We start from the raw sequence: 17,378 nt of genomic DNA, 5'->3' as shown, positions 1-17,378 counted from the left end.
CAATTACTTCGATATTGCCATTTTTAAATTTCTACTCATTTTTTGCCAGACTGTACGGTTCTTCAAAAAAGGAGGCACATGTTTTTAAAGGATCTGCAAGAGAAACATTTCTGGAGTTGTAAGCGTCCATAGGCTTCGGTGACTGTATATCATCAGGATGTTCGGCCATGAGCGTGTAATCTTTTTAACTGGCCGTGCATCACATAGCTGTTTATTCAGTTGTCAATTTTGTCATACATTTGACAGTTGACACTGACATTTGTAAATTAAGTTTCTTAGCAGAATTCGTGATATTTTTCCAATACTATCAGTTTTTATTTATACCTAGCCGTGATAAGTTCGCCGGCAATTTGTCTTCTAGCTTGAAACATTTAAAAGGTATTGTTTAACTTTAAAATAAATCTTTTTGTTTACTTAAGAGGTTAGGTTACTTTTTTTAGCCGAATGCTTCATGAAGTGTCTCATAGTTTGGCCCAGCTCTGTTTTATTTCAAATACCTATTCACAGAGGAAAGAGAAAAACATGCCGTCTTTGCTTTACGCTTATACTGGCACCCAAAAATCCTAAATTAATGGGAATTTTCCCGGTTCTTGTTGACAGACGAGTTCTGTTTGCCAGGTTATAAAATAGGTAATTTATTAGGGTTCCTTAGCTGATATGGTAAAAATGGACCCCTTACATCGTTAATTATGTAAACCATTAGCCTTATAAGCATGACGTAAATTGTAGTTTTAGTTGAGTTATTAATATTAAGTAACAAATATTTTTCTATTCCTTCAGATAAGCTCAATTTATTCCATTATTTATCTCGTAGTTGTAATTAAGGCGATTGTAAACTCATACTGTTTACAGTTCACGGGGTCATCTGTTATCTAAATGTCATAGGTGATGATAATCTGTGGTCGTTGCTGTTATCTGGTCAGTTTGCGTCCGAGTGTCTTGCATTTACAATGTTACTCTGCTAGTGTCCTATTTAAAGATATTTCTCTGAAGAATCGCTTTTATTGGTGCATATTTTATTGGTTAATAAGTTTTATTTTAAGGTTAGTACATTACTATGTTTAAAAGGATTTTAAATTAAGTTTTATTGTGTCAGTGTTCATAGTTAAAATTATTTATCTTATTTGTAGATTACATCATTTGTTATTAGTGAATTAAAAGAAAACTAGGTAGTTTAAATGAGTGTTATTGGTGTCTATCCTCTAAAGTTTAGCATTTAACTTTTAAGTGTTTCATACATGGTCCTACAGATTACTTAGCCTAAATTCAAATACATACAAATTACATCAGTTTTAATTTAACCATGACCTGTCCAATAATGTTCTAAGGTGCATCCACACTGCAGTTAATAGTGAAGTAACTGTGCAACACAGTCATGTGCACTGTGCAGTGTTGCTTCACAATAGTTAACATCAACACCAAGATTTGTAGTAGATATTATTTTCACTTTTTAAATCTAGAATTTTCACCTATTTCAGAAACATGGCTCTACAAAAGCACATTTTTTTGGCTACACAGCAATACATTTCGAGATGCTCCATTCTCCAACCTACTCTCAGACAGTCTTATTGTGCGCTCCGACACAAATACAGTACGGAAGCCTCCGAAGAGAGGAAGTTCACAGACCGCCACGAATGGGTAGTTGTTAAAAATAATGTTGGCACTGTAGGAATCAGTAAATACGCACAGGAGTCTCTCGGCGATGTTGTGTTTGCTCAACTCCCCGAACCGGGCACAGAAATCAAGGCCGGAGATGAATGCGGAGCCCTTGAGAGTGTGAAGGCAGCAAGTGAGATCTATTCACCAGTTACAGGCACTGTTACCGAGAAAAACAAAGAAGTAGAAAGCAAACCTGGTCTCATCAATACCTCATGTTACGACCAAGGCTGGCTTTTTAAGCTAAAATTGTCAGATCCGGCTGAAGTCTCTAAGCTGATGAATGAAGAACAGTATGAAACGTTTCTAAAAACAGACGCGGAGAAGGACCATTAGTGAATGTGTTAAGTTTTTGTTTTAATATTTAACTTAAATGTGATTAGATTTAAATATATTGAGAGTTAATATTTTCATTTTTTATTTCTAAATAGCCAGTTTTCACATCTCTTTATGCAACACTTGAATAGTTGGGTCACTTGGGTCCACACTCACCAAGTAGCCTCGCGAGCACTATTTTAAACAGCTGACTAAAGGCTGATCTTGCCGAGCCAATTGGCTCGGGTGAGGCAAATGTGCACTCACAAGTATAATAAACGTTTTCCCCTCACTAGCTCGGAAAACGTGTTTTGTCCTTTAATACCAGCGGGTAAAAACGCATTTTATCCACTAGTGGGTAAAGTAATTTGACCTTGAATAAGTCAAATTAACTGCTTTAAAATGAATGAAAGTAGGTGAATCTAGTAATGAAGATGATTCCACCTGTGGAACTACTGGAAGCAGTGATAAACGCATTTTTTGCGTTGTAGTTTCCCCGATATAGTGAGGGGAAAATTTATGTGCTACACTCGGGTGCAAATGTATTTTACTTCTCGTGTGTTAAAAAACTCGCAAGTTCTCTCTCGCTACGCTCGTGGTTCAACTATAGGATCCTTTCACTTGCTCGTTTTTCAATTCCACACTCTGCGTTAAAATACAATGCCCTCTTGTAAATACCAAATAACTATTTCCGCACGAGGCTGCTCGGTCAGTGTGGACCTACCTAATGACTGCAAAAGTTAATAAAGTACCTAGAAGACAATTATTCATTGCTACATAGTAAAGTATTTTGTCATAGGTTTTTACTTGCTTAAAATATAAATCTCTCTCCACAGAAATCTACAGAAATATTTGATAAAGAAGTATAAAAATAGCACAACAGTGTATGCGTAGAATCACATTAGATAAGGTGGGTCCACACTCAACACGTCGCGAGGCAATATGCTTGCATGGCAAATTTGCAAATAGATGTGCCTCGGACGAGGCAGATCGCTCGATCGAGAAAAACGCAGGAGAGTAAGTACTCTGGCGTGAATTATCTCCTAAGTAGTGTAGTTTTCTCCGTCCTACGTTTTTTTATAATTATTATAAACTAGCTTTTCCCCGCGGCTTCGCCCTCGTACCTACCACAAACTACTAATAAGATACTACGTATTATGTACCTACTAAAAGACATCGTATTCAAATGTTGAACTTTGGACCCCTATAGGATGGAGCCTTAGGAATCTTAGGATGTGAATTTTGAAATAGTTATTTGTTATACAAGGGGGCAAAGTTGTATTTTAACGCCGAGTGTGGAATTGAAAAACGAGCAAGTGAAAGGATTCTATAGTTGAACCACGAGCGAAGCGAGTGGTTCGAGAATAGAATCCTGAACTTGCTCGTTTTTTAACACACGAGAAGTAAAATACATTTGCACCCGAGTGTAACACAAAACTTTTCCCCTCACTATAGCGAGGAAACTACAACGCAAAAATGCGTTTATCACTGCTTCCAGTTACATTTGGTAAATCATCATTATTACTAGATTCACCTACTTTTATCAATTTTAAAGCAGTTAATTTGACTTTATTCAAAGTCAAATTACTTTACTCACTAGTGGATAAAGTGCGTTTTTACCCGCTGGTATTAAAGGACAAAACACGTGTTTCCGAGCTAGTGAGGGGAAAAATCCTTTCTTAGTCTACACCTTATAAGGACCCTACCTACCTACCCTACGTGCCAAATGTGGAATCTCTAGGTCCAGCGGTTTCGGCTGTGCGTTGATATGTCAGTCAGTCAGTTTCTTCTTTTATGTAGGTATTTAGATGGGCTTAAAGCTCGGCCACTCAGGCGCGTTTTGAGAGCGTAGGCGGAGCGCAATGATAGCGGTGCGCCGGACGAACGCTTTACGCTGCGCCCAGCGGATGCCGGCGGGAACTAACGAGCGCGGATTGCGAGCGGAACGCCAGCATTCGTCCGGCGCACCGCTATCATTGCGCTCCGTTAACGCTACGCTATCAAAACGCTTTGTGTGGCGGAGGCTTTATTCTTGACTTAGTACATACCAGTATAAGACTTATGAGTTATATATAGAGAGGATAATCTAGTTTACGCGCAAGTATAGTTATTTATTTATTTCCAATTCCAAGGATACAAGATGAGATCCTGACACGTGGGTCCATATTGCTTGCCTACTTGATAACAAACAGTTTGTTTTGAACGACACAGCGAGTAAATGCGTCCTTATCAATATCATTATCAGCACACATGATGAAATATGTACTTACTTAGGCCGCAGGGGGTCTTACAAGTTGCAAGGTCTTACTCAACATGTTTATCTCTTACGTAGATTACAAATGTGTCGTTCCTTCGGAAAAGGCACCTTATGAAGGTCGGCGCTTACGTAGCATCGCACATGCGCGGATCCAGACCCCCCCCCCCCTGGAGCTTAGGTTGGCCATACAAATTGACCACGTGACCCCCCCCCCCCTGGGTACTCATAAGTTCTCTATAATATGCTTAAGACCGACAAGGAAAATCGATTTAATACTGGACTGACAAAGCTCATACAAAAAAGCGGGCCCCTGAAATGTATTGACCTTTTAGGCTTAAATCTAGATGGCGCTGTTCGCAGCCTGACAGTGGCCAAAATCCTATTTACCCCAAATGTTTTGTAACAACAAATGACATATTTCTTTATTTTAAAATCATGATATCACGTCAATACAAATTTTGAAAAAAAAAAACATAAAAAAAAATAACACTCTGTGTTTTAACGGCTCTCATTGTGCACCAGTCATGCCCAGTCACATAAATAGCTATAATAATAAGTAGCACACATCGGACAATGGCGATCAAATATATAAAGAGGCGCGCTCCTACGCACACAGTCTAAGCTCGTGTAGGTGAACGCGTACCATGCTTGTATGAGTGAGATATGGCAGGCCGACGGATCGTGTTTTTGACAGGCGGTAACTGTGAGGTAGCCGAACGGGTGGGCGGCACTTTCAGGGAGCGGGAGTGGCCATACTGTACGATACTACTTTTTATTATACTGTGATAATAGTTTAAGCCATACGGTACCTTTTTTTGCGGGGCGTCACAAATAAAAGTCAAATCCGGTGCAAGATCATGTTTATTTATGTGCAATCTTACAGTTAACAATTTGATTGTTTAAACAATAACTTTGGCATGATGAAACATGACTGGACTATAATTATATCACTACGGGTTAGCTTTATCACATTCATACAGGTATTACATGCATGGCATAGTTAGTTGCTATGACAATGGGGAAATGTCACTATTAATGTCAAATATCAAAGGGCATTTATTTGTATGATGAGCACAGATGTTTGTTCCTGAGTCGTGGATGTTTTCTATGTATATAAGTATGTATTTATCTATTTAAGTATGTATATCGTGCTAGCACCCATAGTACAAGCTTTGCTTAGTTTGGGGCTAAGTTGATCTGTGTAAGGTGTCCCTAATAAAAAAAAAAAACAAATCGCTCCCGTGTAAGTAAAAGAGAGCAAGCGATTTATACCTAGGTCATCACTCGGCGAAGAACTGTAACTCGCTCGCGATAACATTGCGTCTTTTTAGGGTTCCGTAGTCAACTAGGAACCCTTATAGTTTCGCCATGTCTGTCTGTCCGTCCGTCCGTCCGCGGATAATCTCAGAAACCGTTAGCACTAGAAAGCTGAAATTTGGTACCAATATGTATTTCAATCACGCCGACAAAGTGCAAAAATAAAAACTGGAAAAAAATGTTTTATTAGGGTACCCCCCCTACATGTAAAGTGGGGGCTGATATTTTTTTTCATTCCAACCCCAACGTGTGAGATATTGTTGGATAGGTATTTAAAAATGAATAAGGGTTTACTAAGATGGTTTTGGCGATAATATTAGTATTTTCGGAAATAATCGCTCCTAAAGGAAAAAAAAGTGCATCCCCCCACTAACTTTTGAACCGTATGTTTAAAAAATATGAAAAAAATCACAAAAGTAGAACTTTATAAAGACTTTCTAGGAAAATTGTTTTGAACTTGATAAGTTCAGTAGTTTTTGAGAAAAATACGGAAAACTACGGAACCCTACACTGAGCGTGGCCCGACACGCTCTTGGCCGGTTTTTTATTTACACGGGAGCAACTGTTCGTTTCATAGCCTCTCATAGCTAACTCGCTTTTGGTGGGAGTTCCTAACGGCCCGGCCACGACATTGGTCGAAGCGCGACAGCGGTGAGCGGCAACCATACGTGCGAATGAACAGTCCCATCTGTCTCGCTGCAATGTATGACCGCGGCTCCCCGCTGTCGCCCACATCCTTTGGAGAGTCGTCCCAGACTCCCGGCCGATTACGTCAAGCAAATTTGAAATTTGATTAATTAGAATAAAATCCAAATTCCAATGACTCATAAATCAGTCTGGCACCCGATGAGTTAGACATGCTTAGACCAATGTCGTGGCCGGGCTTCGCGAACGCTTCCACACTGTGCTATGAAAAATTGATTGAAAGATTTGAGCGGACACTTATGACATTTATAATGACATGTCCACACATGCATTAGCAGTTTCGATATCACAAAACTCAATTGTACGCTCAGATATGTCGATATTGTACTAATTGTAGAATTGTTCCTACAAATATAAGCGAAATATGAAACACTTAAAATGACTCTAAGTGCGTTTTCACATTATCCGATCTGATATCGGATGTAGGACCGATATCCAAGTTTACAGGCGCCATCTTGTTTTTTCCATTGAAATCCTTCCGACATCCGATATCGGATTGGATAATGTGGAAACAGACTAAGATAAGTTTAACAATTAGAAGTAGTCCATGACCGCGTCTTTCAAGTTTAAGACCAGTTAGGAAACTTTGGTAAGTATTTTTAGGTGTACCTAGAAAAAAAATGTCTGGTGAAGAACGAATATAAAACTTATAACAGTAGGAAAATCGCTTTGGCAACGTCCGCCATAGTGGTGCTCCCACTCTGGCTGTTATCAATGTTATATAACATTATGTGACAGGGACAGCGCGATGGAATTAATATTATGCTGTACTTGTCACAAATTTATAACAGCCAGTGTGGAAGCGCCATAACACTTTCAAGGCGCTACAGGAGCGAAAATGCTAAAATGGAAAGGAGTCCCTTTCAATTTGGGAGTTTTAGTTAAATATACTAGTGTTATTTATTAACTAGATTATTGAAAAAAAAATTGTCCATTCAGAACAACTCACTTAAAAGATACTGCAAATTTTTTTTTAAATCGGGGTCCGCTCTCGACTGTTTCCTCCTTTACAATTTAATCAATCGTAACGAAATTTGAGAATCTGAATAACAATGAAATTATCCGTGTCGGACCGTTTAGTTTTTTTGGCTAATTGTTACCAATTTTTAATACCAAACCTTTTTTTGCGCCATAATCAATAAGGCCGTTTTTGAAGATTTTTGATGGGCTCTAGCATCTTTAAAAATAAAAATAGGTATCAAAAAATGCAAAACGGTTCGACACAGATAAAAATAATAATAATCTGTGTTGAAAAAATCAGTGCTCTATCTTCAAAAACCAGGGAGGAAATAGTCGAGAGCGTTTGTATGGAGAATTGACCCCTCCTGTATCGTCTTAAGTGCAAGTCATTGGCGTTGCAGGCACGACAGACGACCTAAGTATTTAGAGGGTTCATGGCATCAAAAGGGTTTCGTTATATACCTACATATAACAAAGCTATTATAACTATGCTATTCTTAACTTTCAGGTTTTCTCAATAATACACGATGAATTTTGTGCGTGGGTTCTTTTGTGCAATAGCTAAAATATTAAGAATTGGGGAGGGTATGTACCTATCTTATAAGTAATCTTAATATTCTTAGATGAATTGTCTATGAGCATTTAGCGTAAGTCGTTAACAAAAATTAACTCGCTGTCAGTTTTGTGACGACAATTAAGGGTGCTTTCAAAAAAAACGTCAAAAGAATGTAAAATTGATAGTTTTAGTCGGTGAAATACTGCACTTTCCGTTATCCAATAGATTTATTTAATTCAAGTTTCAGTTAGAACATCTTATTATCTTGATTTTTATAAGACTGGATTTTTGAAAACTAACTCACTAAATTAATTATGATTTTTTTTCTAATGCACGTTTAGAAAAACTCACGTATAGAGCTGAATTAGTCAATCTTATTTGTAAAATTTGGACAATTTTGAATACTAAAACAGGTAAATTTATAATTCGTATATCCTGTACTACAATCTTCTCAGACTACATTTTTATTATAAGGTTTTGAAAAAGAGTAAACGAGGCTAAGACGAATTCAATTTTTTTCAGAAATTACCTAAAATTAAGTGACATTTTCTTTGAAAATCTACATCACATCGAAGTAATTTTTGTACTTAATTAATCTGCAATGTTTACTTAAATTGCTGTTATGCCTTAGTGATTACAAATTGCTATTATTTATTTTTGGCAATTTTTTGAAAACGAGCCTTCATCGGTACAATTATTACCACTTTTGGACATTTTCTCATATTTTGTTAGACCAAGTAGAAAAAGTCCTATAGTGTGATATATATTTGTAAACTACTCGCAAAGCCCTTTAATTTGATACCACACACGGTATGATGAAGCGCTCGGTTGCGATTTCACTGTTTTTCACACGAAAGCCCTCTTAAGCATAAAATATGTCTTAAAAATTTACTTTTTTCACATTCTGAATGTAGATTATCGCTTAAAGTTTATGTAATTAACACAAAAACAATATTTTTATTTTTATCGTCACAAAACTGACAGTGAGTTTTTGTTTATGACTTACGCTAATTCGAAAATGCCCCTATAAGAAATGGATTGTCTATAAGAATTGGTTTCAAGTATTTATGAATCGGGATCTAACCGAATTAATAATTACAGTAGATGTAGGTACAGTACAGTCAACCAATTGGAACCCTGGGCCACCGTAGAACTATGTCACAGTGATGTTATAAATCAGATTGTAAGAAATCTCTTACTGCTTGTCATTTTGACATGGTTGTAGAGTGGCCTAGGGTTCCAGTTGGTTGACTGCACACTAAGGTACCTATTTAATGGAAAAGAGATACAAGAGCTAACTTCATTTCTTACAATACTATAAGAATCGCAATACTTTTTAGTGGACATCTAAAATGACTACTAAGTAAAACACGTAAATATAAAAATAATACAAAAAACGTTAAGGTACAGCGGGGCAAATCTCGACTGGGGGGAAAATGTAACTGGTCCTTTTTCCATGTTGTACAATGTTTTGCATTATTAAATACCAACCATGCCAACCGTCCACCGGTTATATATGGTAGGCGTGTTCATAATATATAAAAGTACAAGTACAGTAGGCTCACTCTGAACAACCTGTCAACGGACTGCATGCGACATTGAGTTCTATTGCGCAGCGTGAAGGTTGTCAAACTTTACTGTCGAAATGTATGGAAGAAACGCGGAGTGAGCCGCCCCTGGTAATAATGGAAAAAATGGATTAGTTGCAATTGCCCCCCCCAGTCGAGCTTAAATCCGATGTACCTTATTATTAATACATCTATTAATCTTATGACTAGACCTATAATGATTTTCTGAGCCAAACGCGTGAGACATTGCTTGACTAAGAATCACTATCGCAGGAATTGATCGAATTTTCCATTATGTGTTGTCGCTTTCCATACAAAATTTTGTATAGAAAGCTACATTTAGCCTCATTGTTTAGAAAATAATAGCAAGTATATTTGACATCAAAACAAGGGCTTATTATTATATACGAGTAAGAACACCATGAACAACTATTGCCGTTCAATTTAGGTTGAGAGAGAGGGACGGAGCTATATGACTGGTATAGCTGTCCCTTTCTCTCGAACAACGCACCCTGTTTCTTTTTTCTTTGTTTTTTTTTTCTCTGAATGAGTGAAAGGCTTCGTGGTAACCCCCCAGTACATCTAGCATGAGTTGCTCGCGCGCGAGTCTATACTTAGTCGCGCTAGACTTATCGAGAATGCAATTATTATTGCGTTTTTCGTTGTTCATAATATTATTGCAAATGACTTATAATACACGAATAAAGCCCCCCATTCACGGTACGATACGGTACGATTAATCGCAACGACCGATCGACAGTGTATGTCAATATCGTTAATGATTTACTTGATCGCATACGATATCGCACATCACAACAAAATCCTGTGCAAGTATGAATATCGCAACGATGGATCGAAAGTGTGTGGTAATGGCTGGCACTTTCGATGCGACGACCGATCGCCACATCTGTCCAATCGATCGAAACTATGAATCGTATCGTGTATGGGGGGGCTTTAAGGTGAATAGAATACCAATTATTGAACATATGACAAGCACCCGGTTTTTATTGTTTTCAAATATTAGGATTTATGTACATAAACAGTTAAAATGGGACAGACATAGTGTAATATTTTCACAATTCACTTTCTCATATCGCTTATTGTAATAGGTTTAAACTTACACCTATATTTATGAGATTTATTATTGCTATAATCGCGTTCAGTTATTTTTACAAACTTACGCGAACAAAAATATCTGAACACAACTCTAAATGTGTCTTGTTTTTTACCCCCGACGCAAAAATGTTTGTTAACGTCTGTTTGTGTGTGTGTCTATCTGTGGCATCGTAGCTCCCGAATGGATAAACCGATTTAGATTTAGTTTTATTTGTTTGAAAGCCGAATTAGACGGGAGTGTTCTTAGCCATGTTTCATGAAAATCGGTCCACTATGTCGCGGTCGGGGGTTTATTCAAAATTTTAATTTTGTGGTTAGGTTATTTATTTATGTAGGTATATTTCTTTACTATTACTCGTTACATCCAAATCATGCTAATCTCTACGAACCAAAAATGTACTTACAGATATATTTGTTTCCCTAAGTGTGTAGATGTTATTGAACGCGACTGTACCTTATAAGGGTAACTTTATCCTACACGACAGCTAAGATTTTTCTTATAAAATTCTACAATATTGACGTAATTTGCAAAATGCAAAAAATGCACAATCCCTCAATTCCACGACTCTCATTTAATTTTGAACTTTACCGAGAAACGTACAAAATCGTTTCTGAAACGCGCTCTAGTAATCTCTACAAGGGATTCTTATACACAAAAAGAGCTCTTGTTAAAATAGAGTAACTTTTCGATGAACGCATCCTACTTTTCTTAATTGATTTTGAGCGTTAGCAACAATCGTACACGTAGTACGATGTTTTCCTCCACCGAAAAGCGACTAGCAAATATCAAATGACATTTCGCACATAAGTTCCGAAAAACTCATTAGTACGAGCCGGGGTTCGAACCCACGACCCCGGAAAGTCGAACGCTCTTACCGTTCAAATGATCGTATCATTCCTAATTTTCTCAACTCTATGGACTCTCAGACTTTGAACTTTATTACAAAAGGTAACTTGGTGGCAATTTTTGACTAGATTTGACAGCCTCGCCGGTGAAAATGTTATTTTAAAGGTACCGTCTATGACATTTAGTTAATACAAGCACAGGAAGTTTCAAAGTCTCAAAGTCCGAGAGCTATTAACTCTCAGTCGATTTTAAATTTTATTAAAAACGCAATTTTGAGTATTTTAGCATGCGTTTTTTTCCCATCCCTAAAACCCAACCTACAACCCTATTTTGTTCAATTAATCGTACCGTTCCTAATCTTCTCCACTCTGTTCACAAACGGCGTCATCATTTTAAAACTCCACTTAATACTGAACGGCTTGTCCAAAGCTAGAGTCATATTATATATCTCAAGTACCTTAGTTTGACCATTATAGCTGAACTGACAAGTCTTGACACAGGGTGCGTTGTTGATGGAGACGGATTGTACGGGCAGCTCTTGGCCGAGTAGCGTCACCTTGTTGAGGGGGGGGACCCCGAAGCCCCACCAGTGGACTTCGCTCTTGAGCTCAGTGTAGCTGAGGACGAACTCTATGTGGCTGTATTGCTTCTCTTCGTAGCTATCTGAAAATTAAAAAAAAATATGTTATTACGGGCAAGGATTATTTTTAGGGTTTTTTTTATATAGGATTTACATATTTTATATTAAGAATCGTACCTCGATTTTTAGCGCCACCTATTTACTATCAACTACACTGATGATGACTACTTTTTTTTTTAAATGTGTATTGAAATAAAGAAATATGTCATGTGTTCTTATAAAAAATAAAAACAAAATTTTTTCATCACACCCGCACTTTAAATGTGCTATTGCACGCAGGCGGAGCGTGAGTTATAGAAAAATGGTTCTCCCAAGGGAATAATGAAGTTTCTTGTACGGTACTTAACCTTTTTACATCTATTTACATATTTTTTACATTGCGAGTGTGATGAAAAACATTGTGTGTAACTCGGGGAGTATGAATATTACAAACTCGAGTCTTTAAATCGCTCCGGCAAGCCGTCGCGATTTAACTTACTCTCGTTAGTAATATTTAACTTCCTCCCCTTGTTGCACTATGTACTATTTAAGACATTGTCTTTATAATTTAGACTTTTTCAGTTCAAACTTGTGTAGTGGGGCTATCCATCACCCTGCCACTGACTCAGCGTGACCACGTGGTCCCAGTACAACAGTCCTTTAGGCACTGGTGCCACCAAAAGCGAGTGAGCGATGGGCTATAGAAACGAAACAAAAGATAGTTGCTTCCGTGTAAATAAATGAGAGAGCGAGACTTAGGTAGTAGGTACTTTATCCGTTTCTATTGCCGATAGCTCATAGACTACTTGTTTTTGGTGGGATGTGGGACCAGTCCAGTTTGGCGGCCACAGGCTTGTGTAGGGTCATTTTCAGAAATGGGGACCCATAATTAGTGACAGTTGTTATCAAAGATTAACTCGATGTCAGTTTTGTGACGACAATTAAGAATAAAAAAACCCCCGACATAGTATAAAACAGATTTTCATGAAACATGGCTAAGAACACTCCCGACTAACTCAGCTTTCAAAGTAAAAAACGAAATCTAAATCGGTTCATCCGTTCGGGAGCTATGATGCCACTGATGGACACATACACAGACAGACAGACACGTCAAGCTTATAACACACCGTCGTTTTTGCGTGGGGGGTTAAAAAATTGTATAAAAGCCAACTTTTTTCATGTTCTCTAAATGTAGATCATCGCTTATAGCTAGTTTACGTAATTAACTCAAAAGCAATATTTTTATTGAAATTTCATGCTCAATCTTCGTCATAAAACTGAGATCGAGTTAATTTTTGTTAACAACTTTCACTAATTTTGTGTCCCAAATTTAGAAAACGGCCGTCACTACGGCCGTTTTCTAAATTTGGGACAACACTCACTCACTCACTAGATAAGATAAGATAAGATGTTTATTTGTAAAAGTCATGTACATAGAATTTTAAAATTATACAAATAGCTTCCATGACACCCTGTCAGGGCACACAAATTACTTATACCTAGCTTAATATTAAGTTTCAGGCCATGCGTTAGTTAATAATTTGGATAGGTACAGTCACGGACTTTATATGTTGATCCACTTCTAGCTCATTTTATACTGGAACGTCACAGCTTAAGTATGCTTAACTCTGTACACTCAGTTCAACCTAACTTGTCCAATCATGTACACAAACACTGCTGGAAAACATTATCTCAATTTTCTCTGGAATTGCACATTAACCATCACTAAAAATGTTATGATACACTTAAATAAACTCACAAAGTATTGAATTCAATCAAAAAACCACTGAAAAATATCATTTCTAAAAAGATTTTCATCAATAATTGTAATTACGAATGGATGACATCAAAAACTCCTGACATTACGAAGTCTAAATTGTCTATGAGTCATAATGTTGGGATGACAACTTATCGTTATGAACGATCGATATGAACGTTTGAGTTTGTATAGCTTTGAAAAAGTGCGTTGATATTAATTACAATAATTTATCAGATTTTTTACCGACTTGTTTACGTTTTATTTTCTACCTCTTTACAATAAATATTTTACTATCAGTATATTTTTTGTTGTATTAATGTTAATGTTAGGTACTATAAAATGAATACTGTACTAGCCTTTTCCATAGGATTGTTGCAAATGTGACGAAACCTAACAAAATTTAGGTTTTACATAAATATTATGTGACCTAAAATTGAAAATCCTCTGATGACGTTAGCAGCGTTTATTTACAAATTATCGTTAATACATCATTTTATCGACATTTCCAATCACTAGTAATTGTCTTTGATCATATTTGACGTTTCGTTTGTTTACATGATAGGACAAGTAAAGATGAACTGACTGTAATGTCCAGTATAAAATGAGCTAGAAGAGGATCAACAATTAAAGTCCGTGACCGTACAATTATGATATAATAATTTTTGGTCATAGCATAACCATAAATTAAATATAACAAGATCATACCATCCCATACATTAAAATGCGACCGCCTAAGACCGCGCTTACACTCCACCACACATAGATGGCGCCACAAAAAAAATGTCTTGTAGCTTTCGATTATACTTGTAGATGGCGTTAAGTGTCACTTTTGACATAGATTTACGGCTCGGAATTGCACTTAATGCCAATCTACAAATAATCGGTGGCAACAAGGCATTTTTTGTGGCGCCATCTATGTGTGGTGGAGTGTAAGCGCGTTCGTAGGCGGTCGCATTTTAATGTATGGGATGGTATGATCTTGTTATATTTAATTTATGGCATAACATAATTCGAGTAATACGATTGAGTGGGAGTATGGAGACCCGCCCCTACTCACTGAGCGTGTCGCCGTGGTCCCAGTACAGCGCGCCGGCGGCGCGGCGCGCGGCGGCCGCGGCCAGCAGCTGCAGCGGCGACGAGCGCGCGCGGGCTGTGTTCACCGCGCCCGAGGGGGGTCCAGCACCCGCCCCTACTCACTGAGCGTGTCGCCGTGGTCCCAGTACAGCGCGCCGGCGGCGCGGCGCGCGGCGGCCGCGGCCAGCAGCTGCAGCGGCGACGAGCGCGCGCGGGCTGTGTTCACCGCGCCCGAGGGGGTCCAGCACCCGCCCCTACTCACTGAGCGTGTCGCCGTGGTCCCAGTACAGCGCGCCGGCGGCGCGGCGCGCGCGGCCGCGGCCAGCAGCTGCAGCGGCGACGAGCGCGCGCGGGCTGTGTTCACCGCGCCCGAGGGGGTCCAGCACCCGCCCCTACTCACTGAGCGTGTCGCCGTGGTCCCAGTACAGCGCGCCGGCGGCGCGGCGCGCGGCGGCCGCGGCCAGCAGCTGCAGCGGCGACGAGCGCGCGCGGGCTGTGTTCACCGCGCCCGAGGGGGTCCAGCACCCGCCCCTACTCACTGAGCGTGTCGCCGTGGTCCCAGTACAGCGCGCCGGCGGCGCGGCGCGCGGCGGCCGCGGCCAGCAGCTGCAGCGGCGACGAGCGCGCGCGGGCTGTGTTCACCGCGCCCGAGGGGGTCCAGCACCCGCCCCTACTCACTGAGCGTGTCGCCGTGGTCCCAGTACAGCGCGCCGGCGGCGCGGCGCGCGGCGGCCGCGGCCAGCAGCTGCAGCGGCGACGAGCGCGCGCGGGCTGTGTTCACCGCGCCCGAGGGGGTCCAGCACCCGCCCCTACTCACTGAGCGTGTCGCCGTGGTCCCAGTACAGCGCGCCGGCGGCGCGGCGCGCGGCGGCCGCGGCCAGCAGCTGCAGCGGCGACGAGCGCGCGCGGGCTGTGTTCACCGCGCCCGAGGGGGTCCAGCACCCGCCCCTACTCACTGAGCGTGTCGCCGTGGTCCCAGTACAGCGCGCCGGCGGCGCGGCGCGCGGCGGCCGCGGCCAGCAGCTGCAGCGGCGACGAGCGCGCGCGGGCTGTGTTCACCGCGCCCGAGGGGGTCCAGCACCCGCCCCTACTCACTGAGCGTGTCGCCGTGGTCCCAGTACAGCGCGCCGGCGGCGCGGCGCGCGGCGGCCGCGGCCAGCAGCTGCAGCGGCGACGAGCGCGCGCGGGCTGTGTTCACCGCGCCCGAGGGGGTCCAGCACCCGCCCCTACTCACTGAGCGTGTCGCCGTGGTCCCAGTACAGCGCGCCGGCGGCGCGGCGCGCGGCGGCCGCGGCCAGCAGCTGCAGCGGCGACGAGCGCGCGCGGGCTGTGTTCACCGCGCCCGAGGGGGTCCAGCACCCGCCCCTACTCACTGAGCGTGTCGCCGTGGTCCCAGTACAGCGCGCCGGCGGCGCGGCGCGCGGCGGCCGCGGCCAGCAGCTGCAGCGGCGACGAGCGCGCGCGGGCTGTGTTCACCGCGCCCGAGGGGGTCCAGCACCCGCCCCTACTCACTGAGCGTGTCGCCGTGGTCCCAGTACAGCGCGCCGGCGGCGCGGCGCGCGCGGCCGCGGCCAGCAGCTGCAGCGGCGACGAGCGCGCGCGGGCTGTGTTCACCGCGCCCGAGGGGGTCCAGCACCCGCCCCTACTCACTGAGCGTGTCGCCGTGGTCCCAGTACAGCGCGCCGGCGGCGCGGCGCGCGGCGGCCGCGGCCAGCAGCTGCAGCGGCGACGAGCGCGCGCGGGCTGTGTTCACCGCGCCCGAGGGGGTCCAGCACCCGCCCCTACTCACTGAGCGTGTCGCCGTGGTCCCAGTACAGCGCGCCGGCGGCGCGGCGCGCGGCGGCCGCGCCAGCAGCTGCAGCGGCGACGAGCGCGCGCGGGCTGTGTTCACCGCGCCCGAGGGGGTCCAGCACCCGCCCCTACTCACTGAGCGTGTCGCCGTGGTCCCAGTACAGCGCGCCGGCGGCGCGCGCGCGGCGGCCGCGGCCAGCAGCTGCAGCGGCGACGAGCGCGCGCGGGCTGTGTTCACCGCGCCCGAGGGGGTCCAGCACCCGCCCCTACTCACCGAGCGTGTCGCCGTGGTCCCAGTACAGCGCGCCGGCGGCGCGGCGCGCGGCGGCCGCGGCCAGCAGCTGCAGCGGCGACGAGCGCGCGCGGGCTGTGTTCACCGCGCCCGAGGGGGTCCAGCACCCGCCCCTACTCACTGAGCGTGTCGCCGTGGTCCCAGTACAGCGCGCCGGCGGCGCGGCGCGCGGCGGCCGCGGCCAGCAGCTGCAGCGGCGACGAGCGCGCGCGGGCTGTGTTCACCGCGCCCGAGGGGGTCCAGCACCCGCCCCTACTCACTGAGCGTGTCGCCGTGGTCCCAGTACAGCGCGCCGGCGGCGCGGCGCGCGGCGGCCGCGGCCAGCAGCTGCAGCGGCGACGAGCGCGCGCGGGCTGTGTTCACCGCGCCCGAGGGGGTCCAGCACCCGCCCCTACTCACTGAGCGTGTCGCCGTGGTCCCAGTACAGCGCGCCGGCGGCGCGGCGCGCGGCGGCCGCGGCCAGCAGCTGCAGCGGCGACGAGCGCGCGCGCGCCGTGCTCACCGCGCCCAAGGGCGGCGCCTGCAGCGGGATTATCCCGCCACCCT

At 43.5% G+C, this 17,378-nt stretch overlaps 2 protein-coding genes across 4 annotated transcripts in view; one reads left to right on the top strand and one right to left on the bottom strand.

The window, feature by feature from the left end:
* The first annotated feature begins 229 nt into the window (after positions 1–229).
* Positions 230–2,063, top strand: LOC125231877 (glycine cleavage system H protein, mitochondrial). Of its 2 annotated transcripts, none has more exons than XM_048137470.1 (2): positions 230–378; positions 1,479–2,063. In XM_048137470.1, exon 2 carries the CDS (start codon positions 1,483–1,485, stop codon positions 1,990–1,992), a length of 510 nt encoding a protein of 169 aa, XP_047993427.1. In that variant the 5' UTR covers positions 230–378; positions 1,479–1,482; the 3' UTR covers positions 1,993–2,063. The 2 variants fall into 2 exon arrangements, with proteins under 2 accessions (XP_047993427.1, XP_047993426.1); XM_048137469.1 differs by lacking the exon at positions 230–378 and adding an exon at positions 904–1,043.
* An 8,822-nt stretch (positions 2,064–10,885) lies between these two features.
* LOC125231653 (lysosomal alpha-glucosidase-like) overlaps positions 10,886–17,378 on the bottom strand; it is a 52,177-nt gene continuing 45,684 nt past the window's right edge. For both annotated transcript variants that reach the window (XM_048137145.1, XM_048137146.1), the window contains exons 20-21: positions 17,232–17,376; positions 10,886–11,960 (exon numbers count right to left, since the gene is read on the bottom strand). In XM_048137145.1, coding sequence (XP_047993102.1) covers positions 11,632–11,960; positions 17,232–17,376 — 474 coding nt within the window. In that variant the 3' untranslated portion in view covers positions 10,886–11,631. The remainder of the gene's footprint in view (positions 11,961–17,231; positions 17,377–17,378) is intronic.

Source organism: Leguminivora glycinivorella, chromosome 12 (assembly GCF_023078275.1).
Source record: "Leguminivora glycinivorella isolate SPB_JAAS2020 chromosome 12, LegGlyc_1.1, whole genome shotgun sequence".
Classification (NCBI taxonomy): Eukaryota; Metazoa; Arthropoda; class Insecta; order Lepidoptera; family Tortricidae; genus Leguminivora; species Leguminivora glycinivorella.
Note: the sequence above shows the minus strand (reverse complement) of the source record. Positions and strands in the feature narration are given on the sequence as shown.